This window comes from Branchiostoma floridae, chromosome 6 (assembly GCF_000003815.2).
Source record: "Branchiostoma floridae strain S238N-H82 chromosome 6, Bfl_VNyyK, whole genome shotgun sequence".
Classification (NCBI taxonomy): Eukaryota; Metazoa; Chordata; class Leptocardii; order Amphioxiformes; family Branchiostomatidae; genus Branchiostoma; species Branchiostoma floridae.
Genome location: NC_049984.1, coordinates 16701115 through 16720544, shown reverse-complemented (window position 1 = coordinate 16720544; position 19430 = coordinate 16701115). Strand labels below are relative to the sequence as shown.

The window sequence follows — 19430 nt, the reverse complement described above, 5'->3', positions numbered from 1 at the left end:
ATCCTAGTCTTCCTTTTTGTGCCAGGGTTTTTTCTTCTTCGAAGGAATGAACAAAGATCAAATTGCACAACTAAGTAATTTTCTGTGGGAGGCCCAAGTATACAAGTTCTATCAGGCTTTTTTTTTGTGGCTGCTGGCATTGCCATGTAGAATTCCCTTTAATCTGTACGAATCATTGCTTCTTTCAATTCTTTTAAGATGGTCTTTTCCATGAGTAGAAGACAACTTGCTTGAAAACTATATCACTATGTTCATGCATGTAAGCATTTCATTGTTTTCTAGCAAAGCCTTCCCTGTTTCTTTCCTTTTTGAATGCTTTAATATCCCTTTCTGTCTACCCTGCCATTAGATATGTGCATCACAATCATGGTTTCTTCCAGGTACCCTCAAAATGGGCAACATGCAGGACAAAATCCCAAACTTGGAGCAGCTACAAGGCTCGCGAACTCAGGACCACAGGGACACCAGTTCAGTCACTCTACTTTCCTCCTGTGTTGTTGTTGCATGTCTGTTGCCTCTCTGTGTGTTGGGGTGTGCAGATATTTCCGTGTCTGCCGATATTTCCGTGTCTGTGCAGATATTTCCGTGTCTGTGCAGATATTTTCATGTCTGTGCAGATATTTCTGTCTATGCTCCAGTACTAGTTGTGATCAGATTGTTTCTGCACGGATGTGGTGAATATGCTTGATCATGAATATTTCAAAGATATGTGTTGCATCTCTATCTTGACTGTCTACTTGAGTACTGTCTTTCCTTCCTTCTTTCTGTCTGTTTTCTTCTTTTCATCATTTTTCTGAAGTCGTTGCCATCTCCTCTCTTTTTGAGCAGCCAGTTATTTGTTTTAAAACAGATTTTCTTTGATGGATCATAACAAAAGAAAATGACTGTCAGTGAACAAAATTGCTCATTTTGTTTCTCCTACATTTTACAAGCCAGAACAAAACAAAATTGCCCATTACAAAGTATGTTGCCCATACATGTACATCTTAGGCTAGAACAAGAAAACTCAGCCCATTCTGGTTCTCTTACATCTTATAATTACTTCTTTTCTTTTCATGTTTGACCTACATGGACACAATTGCTTCTTCTTAATTGCTTTTTTTGCCGACCCACACAATAAACTTTCCCTATCTGCCAGTCATAATGGGTTATTCCAGGGTTCCCGCTAATTTCCTCTGTTGTAAAAAATCTGCTCTGGAAGCAGTTTTCATGCAAACAAATAAGCCGTGACTTCATAAATATTTCATCTCAAACTATTTAGTATGAGTTTATCAACCCCAATCAGGGAAATTTCCATTTCTTATGCTGAGTCTTGAAATTGGTTCCATTAATTACGGTGGTACTCTCAATGGAGGTAAAATTGGCCAGGTCTCTGAAGCCTTTGTTTAATGTAGCACTGTCAATTAGAATCAACCTAGATATCATGTCATGTTTGCTTAACAAGTAATCAGAGGAATGTATTTTGAAGTACAGTCAAACCTGTCTATAGCGACCACTCAAGGGACTGGTCAAAATTGGCCACTATAGAGAGGTGGCCACTATAGAGAATATGCTAATTAATTGACCACAAGCAATAAGTTACACATGGTTTTAGTACCCACTGATCTTTATTCACATAATATAGTACTGTACATGTACTGCAATGATTTTACACTATATGTATTAAGAAAACAAAAGCTATAAAAAGTTTTAAATGTTCTACAGTTGATATTGTCTGAAGAGACCGGTATCGTCATATTTCTTTGATCTTTCGTCTTGTATCCTTTGATACTTCGCCGTCCGTGTGTTCCCTCCCGCGTTCACACGTCAGGTTCCCTCATTATGCTAATGTGGTACTCACAAGAAAAGTCTCGTCATTTTAGACTTATCTCTTAATAAATGTAAGAATAAAATCCACCATAGTCTGAAGTTCATATCATTTTGTCTTTGTAACAATTCATTTAGAAAGTTTTTGTGATAAAAATTAACCTAAGCGATAGTGTATTAGAACGTAACTTTAACGCAATTTACCTCTGTAATATTGGTGTCGTCTATTGACCTTATATGACCTCGCTTGTCGGCGGGTATGGGTAGCGCCAGTTTACGAAGTTTTGTTTTGAAAATAAATCAAAGAGGTTTTAAATCCGGCGTAGGGTGACGATACGGCAGCTGTATATGGCCGAACGCGTGCCGAAACATAGATCAGCGGTCCGCGTGGCCGTAATCGGCAGTGTTTTTGTACCTGCGGGACCGGAAATCGTGTGGCCGTGGCCGCGTTGGACAGGTGGCCGCTAAGCCTATTTCTTAATCATTACGAATCCAAGGGACCGACAAAAAGTGGCCACTATGGGCAGGTGGCCGTTATGCAAAGGTGGCTGCTAATACAGGTTTGACTGTACATTAAAAGCACAACTAATTTGCCTGTGTTTTCTCAGATTTGGTCTTATTTATTGCATGAAATTGTGATGTGCTGTTAAGATTATGCACTCTAAAAAATCTTTTTTTTTTTACCATCAGTAGATTTCATTGATATGATGCTCTACCATTGTCAGCAAAAAGAAGAATGGTAGCTAGAAATACACATCAAATCATACCATTTTCTTTCTCGATACGAATTTGTGTATGAACAGTACATTTTATTCTGGATTAGTGTTAACATGCGCATGTGCACACACGCACGCACACACACACACACACACACACACACACACACATACACCCCTTGTGTACATGTGCTAAGTCTTGACAATATAGGATAAGCTTTTGGCATTCACCTCAACTGCCTTATACATTATAAAATGTATATCTCATTGTTTCAGAGAAAAAATCATTTCCCAACATAAGCCATATTCTGACAAGTTAAAGGTACTCTTTTTACTTAACCATGCAATAAAAGCTGCCTTTACACTATTTGGGACACTGCAGCAAACATATCACATTTATACCATGGCACAATGTCCTCTGATTTCTGTGATCAAAAAAAAAAAAGAAAGTTCCACAGATCATCCATCTATCAAAGATAAAAGCACACTTTTACTCACTAGCTTTGGTTGCTGTAGGCAAGTTTTCCAACAAAATTCTGATAAATTTCTACATCTCTATTTGGACAGGCAAAGCTTCTATGCTACTTTACTCTAGGCTTCAAATACCCTGACTCAACAGTTATACATTATGAACCTGCAACCAAATGGCATATTTCCAAGAACATAAGTTGGATTTTATCCACAGCTCTGTCTAACAGAACTGTAATATTTCTAATAATAGATGTAACTTCAGATCCATATGATTCAGATGGAACGAAACTCATAAGTTTCCCAAAAACCAAATGACCGAGTTGCCTGTTTTGAGGCATCGGCAACTGGAAAAAAATAGGTTTTCCATCGATCCAGTAAGGGAACATTACCGGCAAGGCTTCCCGTATAGGAAAGCTGTCGGAAGACGGCATGATCTGTTATTAGTGCGTGTTCAGAACATCTCTGCTGGGAACATCAGTATACTGATTATTAAAATCGATACCACCCTGAGCCCAGCGACAACACACACCCTCAGGTCTCTCTCAGAGGAGAGAAAAATATTAGTATCAATCTCAGGTAATTTGATTTGACACTATTGCCCAAGGACAGGCTTTCTTAAACAGTAATGTTGCATATTTGATTCTGATGCTTGTTACATAAGAGCATGTCTCAAGATAATGCTTCGAGGCAGAATGCACTCTGCACTTTACTGCTTAGAGATAATCAGGGATTGAAATACTTTTTTCTACATACTTGCTCAGATGCAGGTAACATTGAAAATTACATGCACCAGACAAATTTTACCTGCACCACTCTGAATTTAGGATCATACGAAAATTGTTCAGGAACCATTGCTATCTACATTACATCTACATTATAGGACATTTATGTATAAAACCCAGTGCAGGTTAGGTGCAGGTAGATACCAGAAATACCTGCACAGCCCCAATTTTACATGCACTAACCTGCATATGCAGGTGGTATTTCGAGCCCTGTATATACAGTATTGGTGACAGAATTAATGCACACGCTTGAAGGCTTGCTTCAAGAATCTGATGCACTATAAATTGATAAAAGATTTAGCTGTGTGGTCATATATTGCAGCCTGAGTCTGATGAATATGAGATCTAGACAAGCACCAGTCAAAATTGCTTGTGGAATTTATGCATGTCCTTGGTGCTGAAATGTAGGTTCTGCTGCTGACAGATGAATCCCATAAACAAGATTTTCCTTAATCCTTGAACTATAACAACACATATGAAAGTACTTTCTGGTAGCCTTTATCATTACATGTACTTCCTACAGAATTATCTACAGTTGCCTCATTGCCATCACCACATCTTCGTCCTTATGCGGGAATGCTACTAGCCTAGTACATATATCAACCACACGTTACATCAAACATCTTTTTATCAACTCTAAATGTGCTCTTGTATGAAAGCTTGTCAATTTTCCATTTTCAAACTTATATTTATCTTTCAATACTCAAGACTTCTGGAGAAGTGTTGTAGCCAGTGCCCATCCTTCCATCCTTTGACGGATTTTGCAGCTGCATGAGGATGGGAAAATATTTCAGGCTGACTACAACCCTGCCTATCTCCACATAGATGGATGCTTCTAACTTCAAATACCCTGACTCAACAGTTACACATTATGAACCTGCAACCGAATGGTATATTTCCAAGAACATAAGTGGAATTTTGTCCATAGCTCTGTCAAACGCAACCGGAATATTTCTAATAATGAGTAAGGTCCATATGATCCAGTTGGAACGAAACTCATACATTTTCCCGAAAACCAAATGACTGAGTTGCCTGTTGTCCTGGTGTGTTGTTCTTTCTAACTGCCATAAACCAATTTGAAAGCTGTTACTTCTCTGGCAACTCACTATGGTTTAGGAAGAAAGTTTTTCCTACCTGCTTTATGTGTCCTACCTGCCAGTATGATACATTGTAGCAATAAGGCTTCAACTATCCACTTCTTTCCTGACTTCCAACCTTATTTATGAATATGACATACGTTATAGCTGCATGTACTTAATGTGCTATGTCTTAATAATGTGCATGATGTGATACAGGTTCAAGTGTATTCAAAGTACAGTCTAGGCATGATGATAGATCACCATTGAAAACAGATGTACCTACAGGAATGCATTCCACATGATAGGTGTGCCTGGGGAAATGTGCAATCTCTCGCTAGATCTGCTGATCATGACAGACGCTGAGAATTCTTGATAGAGACTATAAATCCCACTGTGGATTTGGTGTCTATAACAACATGCTATGCTCATATTTTCCTCCTTTAGTTAAAGGCTTCATATAAGTGGTGTTTCTGACGGTTTGATTCTCGTTAATGTGCTTTTTCTGTCTAAAAATATCTCCTTATTTTCATTTTCACCAAAATCACACTTCGGTAAGATAACGTTTCTGGAAACATTTGAAATGTTCATGCATCCAACATTACAATGACATTATTGTCTATACACCAATTCAACATCATGGTTCTTAGATGTCTATAAACAAAACATAAAAGCTCCATGTGTATTTTTTGCCTCTTCTCTATTTGATCCACATCACATGATGAGGGCTCAAAATATTTGTAATGCACCTGTCACACAGCAAGAAAATTGATCAGATGTCTGCATACAAGCTTTAAATGACATTTTCAGCCGTACTACGCCAGTGTTGTCTTGATCCCTGTGCAATTTTCACAGATTGGCTGATGTTTGTAGCTTGGAAGCACGGTCTAATGTGAGGGAGGAAAATTTTCAGGGTAAAGATACACACAAGTCCCCGGCGTTGAATTCAGCTATCTTTTGGCATAATTGACATATACGTAGAGACTCTGTGTGACAGAGGCTTTACAAGTGAAGCAAAAATTAGAACATAGTTATGTTGCTCTTGTTTTGGTGGGACTCTAAGAACCATTGATGTGACATGCATACATGTACATGTAACTGTTCATGTCTCTCCATGTGTGTTGTTCTGTGTGTGTTTGTACCTGTGCTGTCACACCTGTATGATGAGAAGGACCCCGATCAGCTGAAGGTAACACAACCACTCATTCTTCACTCTTCCAACTTGTAGCTTTTCTGTATACTGCTGTATGTTGTCTTGCCACTGTCTCTATCCTTTTAGTTAAAACTGTTAGACTAATGACTCTCTTCCAAGTTCAATAGTCAAAACTCGAGAAACACAGGAGAAACACACTCAGCAAAAGAGGAGATATCTCCTGTGTTTATTTTTCACTTTTTCCCCATTCAGGGGTCTCTAATGTTTGCTTTAGAGGACATATGTCTGGCAGATTTCCTAAATGCCAATTAGAGACTGTAGGCTTGCAGGTTTTTCTATGATTGGGTGGAGTAGTTGGTCACAAATATTAGATATATGTTTCCATTGGGTTTTGCATATGTATCTGTATGACACAGCTTTGCTATATTAGGATCTACAGTGTGAGTAAATAGGAGAGTTGAACACTCTGAGAAGAAGTTCACTAACAGCCCTGTGTAAATGTACATTGCAGATGTTCCATTGCTCAACATTGCTACATGATACAATGTCCTACTTACACAGTCTTTGGTGAAATGTTGTATAAGAAACCGGTGCAATGGCCAAATAGGTGGAGTGTTTGCCTTGCATTCGATAGGCCTCGAGTTTGATCCCCGGTCGAGTCATACCAAAGACTTTTAAAATGGTACATGCTGCTTTCTTTGCTTAGCAGTCAGCATTTGGGGAAGAGTATGGAAGTTTGAACACACACCACTACCAGTGGACTAGACCCCTGCTGTAGTGATTGCTCAAAGTTGTGTGGCTCAGGGCTACAGAAACTGAGATGGGTGCCACCCTATGCACCGTCTAATGCTGGAAGGACTTTTATCTTTAACTTTTAACTGGAATTAGGAAAAGAAAATTTCAGTCTTAGACATGAAGCAAGAACTTGTCTGGCTCACAAGGCAAGGTGCCTTTTCAAGTTGGCTGGGCAGCCTCCGAGTGATTGGACACATTTTTCACCAGTGACCACCTGTGACATTTGTTGTAGATTCCATCCTGGAATCCAATTTACGCCATGGGGCAAGTTCTAGATCTAATTTTACAGGCTAGTAGAAATGTATTTTCCTTTATATGAATGTTATTGGCAAAAAATCAGGTAGCGAGTAATCACACATATGAAGTTGTACATTGAATTTGTAACGGCTTGTCATCCTAAATGTATGGAGTCCAGCTAAGAGTCTGCCCCGTAACGTGATTTCTGCAGATTACTTTTTCGTCTGGTAATCCATTACAAACTATGATTGAAGTATATTTGTGAAGCCAGACATATACATGTATCGTCCTGCATACCGGACAATAAGTATGAGTTTAAGGATAGAAAAAAGTACAGTTTCCTGCAAATTATAGTCTATAGTAATCATGTAATGTGAAAACTGTTTGAACCTAACAATATTTCTCCTCTTGAATTATAGTAATTCGAGAATTAGTCTTCCTATAATGATCAGAATTCTTCTATCTTAAACTGATGGTTTACTGGGGTGCTCACAATCTAATTCATCACTGTCATAATAGGGAGTCTAACTTTTATAGAGATGCTGTGCAGAATGTTATTAAGATTGTGCAGAATGTTATTAAGATTTCATACGGATTAGACTGCCACTGACAATTTCATTATTTGTTTGATACATGTTTTCCAAACACATTCATGGCAAGTTAATGTAATTTTTCCAATGATGATACAATGATATACGCATAGAACCAAGTCAAGCTTTCTCACGAGTCAAAAGAAAACTTAATACTCCAACAGTCCTAGTTCCCAAAAAAAAATTGGGCGTCCATACTGAATGCTAAATAGTTGGTTAAGCTGAAGTCAGGTTAGACAACTCGAAATTATGTCAGACATGTTCATACTGGTTAGCTCCATGTAGTTTGGTGTAGCAAGCATAGTCTAGTGGTTTGCGACCCTGCCACTTGACCAAGCATATGAGAGTTCGAATTCCGGCTGTTGTCGCTCACCCGACATGCACCCTACTGGAGAGAGTAGCAGGACGGGGGCGGATATATGTCCCTTGAACTTTTAGATGTACATCAGTGCAGTGTACCTTGTAGCCTGGATTCCATACCCCAACCTCAAGATATATCTTTCGTGTTGGGGTCTGGCAACATGGCTGTAGAAAGGTTCTCGAAGGCCCGTTGATCAGTGGGAGGAGAACCTAGGATTGATGACCACTCTCACCACAGGTAGCCAGCTACAACACACCACAGTTGGTCAGCAGGCTATCACAGTAGCGAATCAGCTACGTTATGGATTCAAAAAGTACAGTTGGGGGTCTTTAACCAATCATGGCAGGGGTGTAATTACCTCCTGCTGATCCTGTGTTGTTCTATTGGTGGGGTTTTTTGCCCACTATAAGGTGCAAAATTGAGAAGAGTTCCTATCCCATCCGGCCAGACCCCTGCACGATAGATACTTGAGATCGGGCTGGGGTTTGGTAACCAGGCTATGTACCTTGAAGCACTCCATAAATGCTGCATTCAAATCTGACGCACTTAGTAAGTTAGTGTTAGTGACAAATGTTATAAAAGAAACTTTAAACTGCTCCCATCAGAAAGAAAAACATAAGGAACATCCCCATTATGTCTTCTGGATCCCTTCTGTAGTCGCTCTCATGTTGGACATTGTAGACCGGAACCCATCCATTATAGAGGTCCATTTAAGCGACCATTTGAAGCTTTGGGTGATCCATCACTGATTGGGCTATCCGGAGGGACGCACAACAAAGTCTGAATTCTTTCAAGCACAGTCTCTAAGGGACTGGTCGATATTTAGCGGGGGGGGAGGGCCGGTCGTCAGAGGGGGGAGGGCCTAGGAAAAAAATTATGAGCCGGGGGGAGGGCCTAGGAAAAATATTTTGAGCCGGGGGGAGGGCCTAGGAAAAAAATTTTGATCGGACTACCAGCAAAATTTGTCCCTCAAAATGCCGGAAATTGGCGTTTCAGAGGGTCAAGATTTCAAATTTTCCCCAGGCCTCCACAAGCTTGAGACGCCTCGCGCCCGAGTTCGGCGCTCGGCAAAATAAAAAGGTCGGTGGCTAGCCGCTCCACATGCTGAAAATTCGCTCAGTAATATTTCACTGCCGCGCGCCTTTGACTCTATCTCTGTTTAACACCGCTACAACGTTGTAAAAATATTGATGTTGCAGTGTTCCTTTACCGTTTTAACGCTTGCATTAATAGAGGTGGGCGGAGAAAATATCAGTCAAATTTGTTTTCCTTTCTTATGAAGCTGGCGCGGCAAAGGCATGAAGCCGATAAAGTTACCAAAATGCGACGTAAAAATACTACAATGTAACGTTACTTCCGGTTTACAATACTACCATTTAGTCACGGTGACAACATTGAGTGTACTTGCATATCTAGTCAACATCTGCGCACCAACACGTGTCGGTATTTTTCCTCATATAAGTTACCGCAAAAAAATGACGTGAAAATGCGTATTTTCTTTCATAATTTGGAAGGCTCTGGAAGACGACTTGTGGCAAAGTGCCGTCTGTGAAACGGCCGGTGAGACTTGTGAATTCAGCTTTCCGCGTTTCATGTTCGCTTCCTCTCGCTGTACACCGTCAGCAAATAGGTGTGTTTGGAGATCAAAATCTTTGTCGACAATGTTCAATTTGCTAAAAGGGAAAAAAAGACGACTGTCACAGGATTTGGCGCATCGTGAGGGCTTTGAATATTTTGCTTGGCGCAACGTGATTCTAAAACCCACCGCGCTACCTGAAATTTTGCAGATAGGACACCTCTTTCCCCACTTAGTACTATATTATAAAATCTTACACAACGTCCTTGTTATAGCAGCGAGTGCTCGAGGCTTGGGAACAATCATAATTATCAAACGCACGCAGTACAAGACGTGTGCAAGCCGATTCCCATGTAGGATATGCTGTTGTACGTGTCGTTACCATGGCAACAGCCTTGGCTGCAGTCTTTAGATGTACCGATTGGACAGGGCTTGCCGCTTTGTGCGTAAAATCGAATTAACTTGCGACCAATCACAGCCCGCAGCGGCGCCCAAAAGGCGGCAAACGTCATGTCAATCAAGAATAAACGCAAAACTATGGGAATAACCCGGGAAACTGCAATGTTTGGGACTGCAATGTTTGGGACAAGTATCTCGCCAAGGCATCGACTCGTCAAGAAGAAGTGGACGACGCGGAAACTATTGCTTCTACTACAAGTGTTGAGGAACAAGGAGAAGGGGCAGCGGTGGAGTTAGGGCTGGCAAAGCTCGCGAGGAAACGATGTCGGAGCCGCGGAGGACGGCTCGAGCCTCTCAAATCCAAGAAAAATGGCGCAAGAGGCGGCAGTGGCTTTGTCACATCGGAGACGAGTGGTGTGTGACGTCTGTTTACAGTTTGCACCAGGAGGAAAACATCCTTAAACGATTCCTTTGTCGATAGTTTTAAAACTATGAAAATCGGAAGCTTGACAGTTCATGAGGCCTGTGATACAGACACTGCTACTGAGAAAAGAATCTGAACTAACGTGTCAAAAAATAAATAAACGCTCATAAATAAATTCCCGTCAAAATGCCTTTTAAATCGTACAGGATCCGGGTGATTCCGATCGGAGTTTGCAGGCATTGCAAATTAGAATCCTGAAAAAAGTGAATGTTACCGAATAAATAGTATCATAATTCTTTGTCATGCTTGTTCATGTGCCAGTACACCTAGAACACCAGTACAAATGGCATTTTGATTTAGAACTTTTCTCATGCGCTAACATGTTGCTGCAACATCGTGTGGGCAAAACGTAATTTTTTTCTTTCAAATCATCGCAATATTCCTACTATGTGCAGGCCCATTCCGTCATTTTTGACCGACAAAATGGATATACAAAAAGCGTGGCATTTTTAAAAGATCTCCCGAGTAGAAGTCTGCGTTCTAAGATTCTAACGCCCGCCGGGAGAGGTAGAGACTACAGTGGGTAGAGACTGAAGGCGACCGGTCGACCCCGGCCCGACGTGGGAAAATCGTCCTTACGCTTCGGCGCCCCCCTCCCCACTACAGTTTTGGTTAGTCTTATTGTCCTGACGTTTTTGTCGGCATTTTCCCCGAGTCACAGTCAGTTACTGCCACCACAGAACCAACAAGTCCCAAAGGTATGTACATTGAAAATAGTCTCCGACAAGCTGCTCCAGCTTGCAATGCGTTTAGTAAAGGGGCGGGGCGCGCGCCGCGAAGCGGCACAAATCTACTAGGAGTCCAGGTACAAAATACTTTTGCGGTGTTGTTCAGTGGATAGAGTGGCATCATTTATGAATATCAAAAGAATAAAGTAGCCTCCATGAAGAATATATTTATGGGCTCCTAGCCATTCAATTTCCCTTTTTTGCTTCGCGACGAAAAACGGAAAACCAGTATCATCACGGTATGGCGTAAAGGATATTTCCAAGCGGGAGCGCGGTGATTTATTTGCGTTTTGAATATTTTTCAAATTTGATAGGAGGGGGGAGGGCCTAGGAAAAATATTTTGACTTGGGGGGAGGGCCTAGGAAAAAAAATTTGACCGGGGGGGAGGGCCTAGGAAAAATTTTTTGACCCGACCCTCTGACGACCGGCCCTCCCTCCCCGCTAAATATCGACCAGTCCCTAAGTTATCGCCGACATCACATGAAAGCAGAAGGAAGTCTTTTGATGATCTAATGACTGTATGATGAGGCATCTCAGGCTAGGGATGTGAAACAAGCACGCTACATGACATCTGTAAATAGATTCATCACATTGGTGAATCATTAAGAAATACCCTAAATAAAATATGCACCCACCCTCATTCTCAGACAAATCTGTGGGATTGAAATTTGAAAATTCAAATAATTCTCCACTGACAATAAACAAATTTTGAACAAGATAAATTCAATTCACAGTTTTGCCTTTTTCCCTGGATAATTTTGCATGAATCAAGGACTTCTTCACCAATACTACTAATTAATAAATTGCATTGGGAAAAACCTCACATAATCCAAGAAATAACAGAGTGTGCGATATGGGAAACTGTAAACAGTAGATAGAAGATTTTCTGAAGTAAAATTGGCAATAAAAAATATATAGCCTGACAGTTAAAGGAACAGTTGCGTAGTTCATGCAGATACTATCACACTTTGTGAGAAAAATCTGCATACTAGAGATTTACTAGCAATGTGACAACAGTGAGTTTCTGGCAGAGATGGCCTTAGTTCAAAGGTCTTTCCCATTGAATGGACCAGATTGAGAGATAGTAGAATGCTTAAAAGTGTTGCCCCAGTTTATATTGGCCAATCTATTGGGATGTGAATGGCATGACAATCTGTCAGTGTGTGTGACACTTTGGTGTTAAAAGTTTACGCAGGATTTTCAAGGGTCATCCTAAGAAAAAAAAACATTTTGAGACGGCAGAAAACAATTTATCGCATTTAGTCTACATTTTTTTCATTGTCTTAGTAATAAGTTTTTCAAACATTTCTTAGCACATGTTTGGTATTATGGCAGTATCATAGATGTCCAAGCAGATGTTTGAAGGATACAATTTTTTTCAACAGCCCCTTTTTTGCAAAGAAGCAAATTGATAATAGCTGACTATAGTGTCTGCTTGCCAAGTTTCAGCTAATGTCATGGCTTATATAAATCATTTCCTTTGTACACTTACAGAAAGTTTCCTTCAGCTTTCTTGGAAGTTTGCTATCTGATCAGGAGGTAGAGTGATGTACAAATGTATGCCTATAGATGTTGTCACATACTCCCTTTCTGAACTAATGTGACATGTTAAGACAGAGAATACTTTGTGAACACTCAAAGTGAGATAACTGACTCCGATACATGTATCCGTGAACAGTTTTATCATGTTGGTATAATTCACTGAATAACTGAACTTTGTTACCCACTAAGCATTATAAATTTTAAAACAATCTACTGCCACAGTAACACTTCTATCTTTACTAGCCCCAGGCAGTTACATCAGAATCCCTTTTCAAGGTTTGAACATGCGTGTCTCTTTGCAAGGAACGGCCTGTAGATTGAAAACAGATTAGTATAATTGCACAGTTCTGGGTCATAAGTGATATGTCTCTTCAACTGACCCAGATTCAAGAGTAAGATAAAATTTAAAGTTAAAACATTATCTAAACTCATAGTCAGTATATCATTGTCCCACACATGTTGATAAAGATAAAGATATAACTCTGGATTACCTTTGCTTTTCTAGCCCCTATATCAGCAGCCTACGCACTTCTGATAAGATTAAAAATGGATGCATCTCATAGAGGTATATCGGCTTCATCGTGACTGGACTTTTTTACAACGTTCCATACAGATAGAAGCCACTATAGCCCTTTGATTTCTTCCGAGCATAGCTCTTTGGTTACCAAAAAAAATGGAGATAAGTCACCTGTAGCTACAGCCTGTGGTGGGGACTCTTATCCCTACTGACTGAGACAATGAGATAGGAAATCATCCCAAACCCCCTGTATAATGCATGTGATATATCTGTTCTAGGTACATGCTCAAGGGGGTAAGTGGAATCCTTTATCATGAAGAGTCTGGTGTTGGCACAGCACCAGTTAGAGATCAGTCTTGTGACAGAGTCATTTGGTATGATGTCGTAAATATGTCCTGGTGACCTAAAGGTATATGGGGTTGTGATCATGAGATGTTCGGAATGTGTGGGAATTATGATGATTTGATGACATGACAACTGTGCAACCTATGACTTAGGTTTTTATCCCATGTTGTTAATTTTTGTTGTTACATCTGTTAGTTTAAGCTTAAGAAAATACAACTTCATCAATTTCATATCATGGAGTTTAGATTATTTGTACCATTATATGAACATTGTAATTCTTCATTACCAACTGACTCATATGTATGTATATGTCCAAATCAATGTGTTCATAGATATCTTCCAGAAGGTTCAACCTCCTTGGCTACATGTATATGCTCACTATACGGTAATTCAAGTTGATAGAGGGGCTCCCATTTTGTTTGTCCCGAGTAAGGTCCTTACATTCCCCATTGAACCAATTTTTGTAATCGCCGCTCAAATTGCCACAGAGCTTAACGTGTAATTGGTCTGCACTGACCCGGATCTGAGGGAACACGGTAGCGACCGACCGTTCCACCCAGGCTGCCGCATCGATTTCCCCTCGTAAATTTCCACGGCACATTGTCTCAATTTTCCAAGCAATCAATGCAGCATGTGTTGTGTGTCCCTCGACAGGGCCTAGAGAGATTCTCTATCAAAAGAGTCGTGACTGAACTTATGGCTTCTCAGGTTGACCCGCATCACAGAGCTAATGGGGGAAATGAGGCATAATGCTGTGATAGGCCAATGATTGAGCTTCTGTCATTATTTTTCCCCGAAGAGACATTTGTGCCTGCTACAGAACTGTACATCTTTTTGGATGTATGCATGGCCCAGGCGGCAACCTGAGTCAAAAGCCAGGTTGTGCCATCAACATTTTAGGTTGTCCCACTTCCAAGTTATTACTTTCTTCAAATCGGCTACTTATCCATGATCTTTTCTTCCAGTTACATGTAACTACTTAGTATGTTTTATCCTATCAAGAAATAAATGCAAAATCTTATGAATGTAGGTGGGGAAAGGCGGTGTTCCAACTGCAGAATTTCAGGTTGCGCGCTGCACTACCAGGGTTTAAAATCAAGTTGCGCCAAGAAAAATGCGGTTGCATTTGCATTGTGCAAGTGGGTATTTCGTGCACTGCATATGCATGGGGTGGTTGCACGGGAGAGTTAGAATGTCTAGACACTTACTTATCGTGTGTGAATGTTTCACAGAACATTTCAACATAGATGAGCTTCTTAACCAGATTATTACTGAATAAACTAGTATATGAATTAGCTGTATTCATTTCTTAGTATGCTCAGCTTCATTAAGTTTTCTAACGTCTTTTGGCTTGAGATCAAGATTTGACTTCCTGAAGATTTGCCCAACCATTTTACAGTGACTATTTGTATTACGTGTAACATCCTGAAAAGCTACATTGTATAACATAGCCAGCTAAATGTGCCATATTATGGTAATCCTTTTCTATCTAACAAGCTCTTATTGCAAAGTTAATGAAGACAAAGTTGATTACACAACTTTTCTATTATTTTACCTATTAACCAGTAAAGCTAGGTTGACAGTCACTTGGGGACTTTAATGAACCGTAATATATTCATTCTCTTGCTTAATTATAGCAGTAAGTTAATTGAGTAATGGTAACATCACTGTAAAATGATGCTTGTTAGGCTCCAGGGACAAAGGAATAAACATAGTGGTTAATTGATACATTATTTCTTGTCTATTGGTTCAGAATTCTGCAGGTTCCATTAGGAATTTGAGTGGCACAATTCTATTACCACTTTATTGTGTTGCATGTTTTGAATGAAATGAAAATGGAGAGCTAAATTGTATTGATGATAACATTACGGATGAAGTATATGTCATATGTAACACTCTTTGTATGTACTATACACATATATGATTGTACGTTATTAGTCTATTCAAATGTTACCTCACACTTGGGAAATAGAACTTGAAAGTCAAATATCTCTATAACTATAAACATTATGCTAGAATTCAAGGGAGGTAGGTTTTTTCTATAAGCTAGATCACAGTTTGAAGTGGGTATATGCAGTCAGATGCATTAAGGGTAAAATGTCAAAGCCTTCAACTTTGAGGCAAGACCCACAATGCACCACACTCCCTATGCCCACTTCAATCTGTGAAGTAGCTTATGTAGCCTTAACTGTACAGCACAATCAGTAACATGTTCTCTGTGTCTGTCTGTTGTCATGTGACCAATGTGGTACTTGTCTCTGTCTGCAAGCTCTTACTTCTACAGCCACCTTTGTGCTAAGATATAAGTACATTTACAAATGTAAAACAAAATCAACTAATACCTTTCAGATGGACAATACATGTACATGTACACATTCTTGTTACGTTTGGAGGAGTGTGGTCATGGAAAAATTAATGGTACATGATTTTCTTCAAGCCAGATCAAATGAGTTTCCAGTTATTAACTTTAAGGTAGAAGTGATAGGGTATACAATGTACATTATACTGATTATATATATAACAAAAGAGTCATTGAATGCCCACTCTGAAGGATTGCTACTTCTACTTCACCTAAGTGACACTGTGTATCATGCAATACCTCAATATTGTCCTTTCAAAATGAACTTTTTTCCTTTTTATGAGAAGTGTGAACTCCTATGCATCTTTCCTAGCTAACACCAGTAGTTGCTGCACCAGGCTCAGAGTCAGACTTATTGGCCTGGGTAGTACCAGTCTTACTCGCTGGATGTTCTTCCACTGAGTTTTGCAGCTAATACGCCCTCCACAGACACCTGTTGCCTCCTGTCCTGTCCTGTGTGCTCCTGTCTGTGTGATTATTCCTGTCTCCTCCCCCAGGGAACCCCACCGTTAAGGAGGTGGTACAGGATGTTCAGTCCTCCCTCCCCAACCTGGACGAGATGGCCGCACGGGACCAAAACCACGAGGACACCAAGCGCAAGCTCAGTTCAGTGCAGACCTTCCTTTCTCTGCATGTTCTTTCTATTCTTTTGACTTGCTTGGTTCAAAAACTGTTGATGACTGTCCAAGTGTTCAGCATGTTTTCTTTCCTGTCCATTGACTTGCTTGGTTCAAAAATTGTTTTGTCCCAGTATGATTACTTTTTTTTTGTTCACAGACGCACAGTCCCTGCATGTTTGATGTTCTTTTGAACAATATAAATAATAGATCAATCCTGACTGTCAATCACAATGAGCAGTTCAACCAATGAGAGAGCATCTGCATGTTGTACAAAGCCAATAGTTTTTTTTTCTGTGCATTGTTGCATGATATGTTTATAACTGTTACATTTGTCTTAGTTGTACAGAGACTGTTGAATCTTCTGTACCATTTCTCTGTTTCTGTCTAGTAACTGTGTTTGTAACTGACATTGTTGCACCCCAGCATCTGTGCCACAAGCATGTTTACTGTCTGTCTGTTCCTTGTTACAAGTTGTTGCACTTTTTGTCTTATCATTTACCTCCAGGTAAGGCAATAGTTTTCACAACTATTCTGTGAAAATTTTTTTCTTGGGACAAACTTTAAGTTACTTATTAGCAATATTAATTAACTTATTAATATCTGCTATTCATATCAAGCTGATGTGTTCCATCAAAGGACAGTTATACAAGCTATACAGAATTAAATATCTGTGCATGTAAACTGTTTGGGATATGATCTTGCCCTTAACTTAATGTCGTAATGGTAACTTAATGTCGTGATGGAAAGCTTTAGAATATTAAGTCATCAACATCCGGGCCCAGCGTTACCTGTAATGGCTTATCATGCAGTGAATTTGTTTTGTGTATACCAAGGCATGCAAAGCAGTCATGGTGCACAACCCAAATTTGGAAAGTAGTACTATTCTCTTCAGAGAATTCCTGTCCAATTAGCCATGAAAAGGGAGCCACTTGTGAACCTAATCATAGATCAGACAACATCGATTTTATCGTGTTTTGTGGACACTTATACCCTAAATGGGTTTTCCGTGACCCGCGGGTGTCCAAGATTCTTTGAGACGTCGTTTTGGGAGTAACACTATAGAAGATACCATCCTTATTGGTCCATTGATTCCTGTTCTTCTGTACCCAGAACACCCATTAAGGTTTCAAATCACCAAAGCTGGTAAACCATAGCGATAAGGCAATGTCTGAAATAGACCAACTGCAGCATTGTAGAGGTCACTGCGAAAACCACGAACATAAAAATGACCATTTCCCCAAAACACCAATTTAAAAGCAGACAATGCAGTTTTCCAGCAATTGCTTTGATTTTGTCTCACTTGTCGCATAAAGATTGCTTTCGTGACCCCATAGCCTACATTTTGTAGCCATGCAATCAAAATGACTTCTATGGCATGAAGGCAAAACTGTGAAAATTGCTCATAAAAAAAAATTATACGGGTATATGATATGATTTAATGTTTGATTTGCCCACAAATTGTCACAGAATGGAACCTGTAGACATCTAATATAGTAGGGCGCGCTTCATTAGGTAGCTAATGAGATGACAATTTCAGATGCCAATGCTTTCGGTGTGACAGTTGTTAAGGGAGTACAGTATCTCATTGCTGGCGCCAGGCAATTTGACAGAGTGCTCAACGAATGTTATCGATGAAAAGCTAACTTTTTAAACACTTGTGTGTTTTATTGTCTTTGTAGTCATACTTGTACGTTTTGCATAATATTCCCATTATTTAATCAAGGGTAACACAAATTCAATTTAGAATGCATCAATATCATCAACATAGCGCTGTCCAGATACCCCCTGTAAGTGCAATCTAGCCAAGTGGTAAAGAATGCCTAGAAAGCTAGTGTGTTGACTCATGCTGCCAAAGGGCGGTAATACCGCTGACCATTTCAGATCCAGATGATATAGAACCCTGACTTGATTTGATAAGGAAAAGCCTCAGTAGTAAGTTTTGGCAGCTTCCTTTTTCTATGCATGTCTAAGTGCCAGGCTGGCAGTTTGATAGGTACTGAATCTTGATTGTGGCAGTTCCTTCAGTAATGTGAAGTGCGTCCTTTCATGATGGGATCATTCCCTGTCAGACTCTAAAGCCTATATTGCCTAGCTTGAATGTCAACGTAATAGCTTCTGGCCTTTCTTCTATCCTAATGGTTTACCCAACATGCAGCCAAAGCCGCCCGATATATAACTGGCTAAAGGCCATTACTGAGGGCGTGAGATGACTTCAGTTGATACTATAGGTTCTGGCCATTTCACGCTGTGGTGTAGACTCTATCACTACTCTTATCATTAAGCTTGGTGTGTTTCTAACTACATGTAGCTCGAGGTATGGCTTTCCATGATCTTAAGACGTCCACCCTGCGAAGGATTGCAACTCCTTCTAAGTACTGTAGATGTTGACATGTTCACGTTGGTTTAATGGTCGTGTTTTTTCTTTTGTGGCGCCCTCTATCTTCATCGCGAATGTAAAACCACTGCAAAAATACTTGTTTCGTTTTTTGTCCACTTCCCTCCCTTGTTTCAACAGTGAACTTAAAACCACTATGAACACTCCATTGTCTCCTAAAATTAGATCCCCACGCAAACTAGGATCTGCTGTGATCGGAACCTAGCTGTGAAGAGATTCAAACACTGTAAATTTTGGTCCAGGAGTGTGATAGCTAAATATTCAACTACTGAACTGCACTACTTTGTCTCTGCTTGTTTCAAGTATCGTAGAAGCCATTCTTTGATTATATTTACAACTAGAGTTCCACGAACACATACCTTTGCCAAATAAACCAGGTTTGTTATGTAGAATGTTGTCTGTAGACATAAATGTGTTACTCATTACATTTTATTTTATATGCCTGGAGTTGGTTCTTAACATTTCGCCATTGCTTAT

General features: G+C 39.9%; 1 protein-coding gene across 7 annotated transcripts in view; it reads left to right on the top strand.

Annotated features, from left to right (window-relative positions):
* Positions 1–19430, top strand: part of LOC118416986 (protein virilizer homolog) — an 82494-nt gene that overhangs the window by 47852 nt on the left and 15212 nt on the right. For 3 of the 7 annotated variants that reach the window (XM_035822284.1, XM_035822283.1, XM_035822281.1), the window contains exons 40-42: positions 381–467; positions 6023–6040; positions 16436–16543. The exons of 1 other annotated variant lie outside the window; for it this stretch is intronic. In XM_035822284.1, the coding sequence (XP_035678177.1) occupies positions 381–467; positions 6023–6040; positions 16436–16543 (213 nt within the window). The remainder of the gene's footprint in view (positions 1–380; positions 468–6022; positions 6041–16435; positions 16544–19430) is intronic. 3 more of the 7 variants (XM_035822282.1, XM_035822286.1, XM_035822287.1) reach the window with 3 other exon arrangements.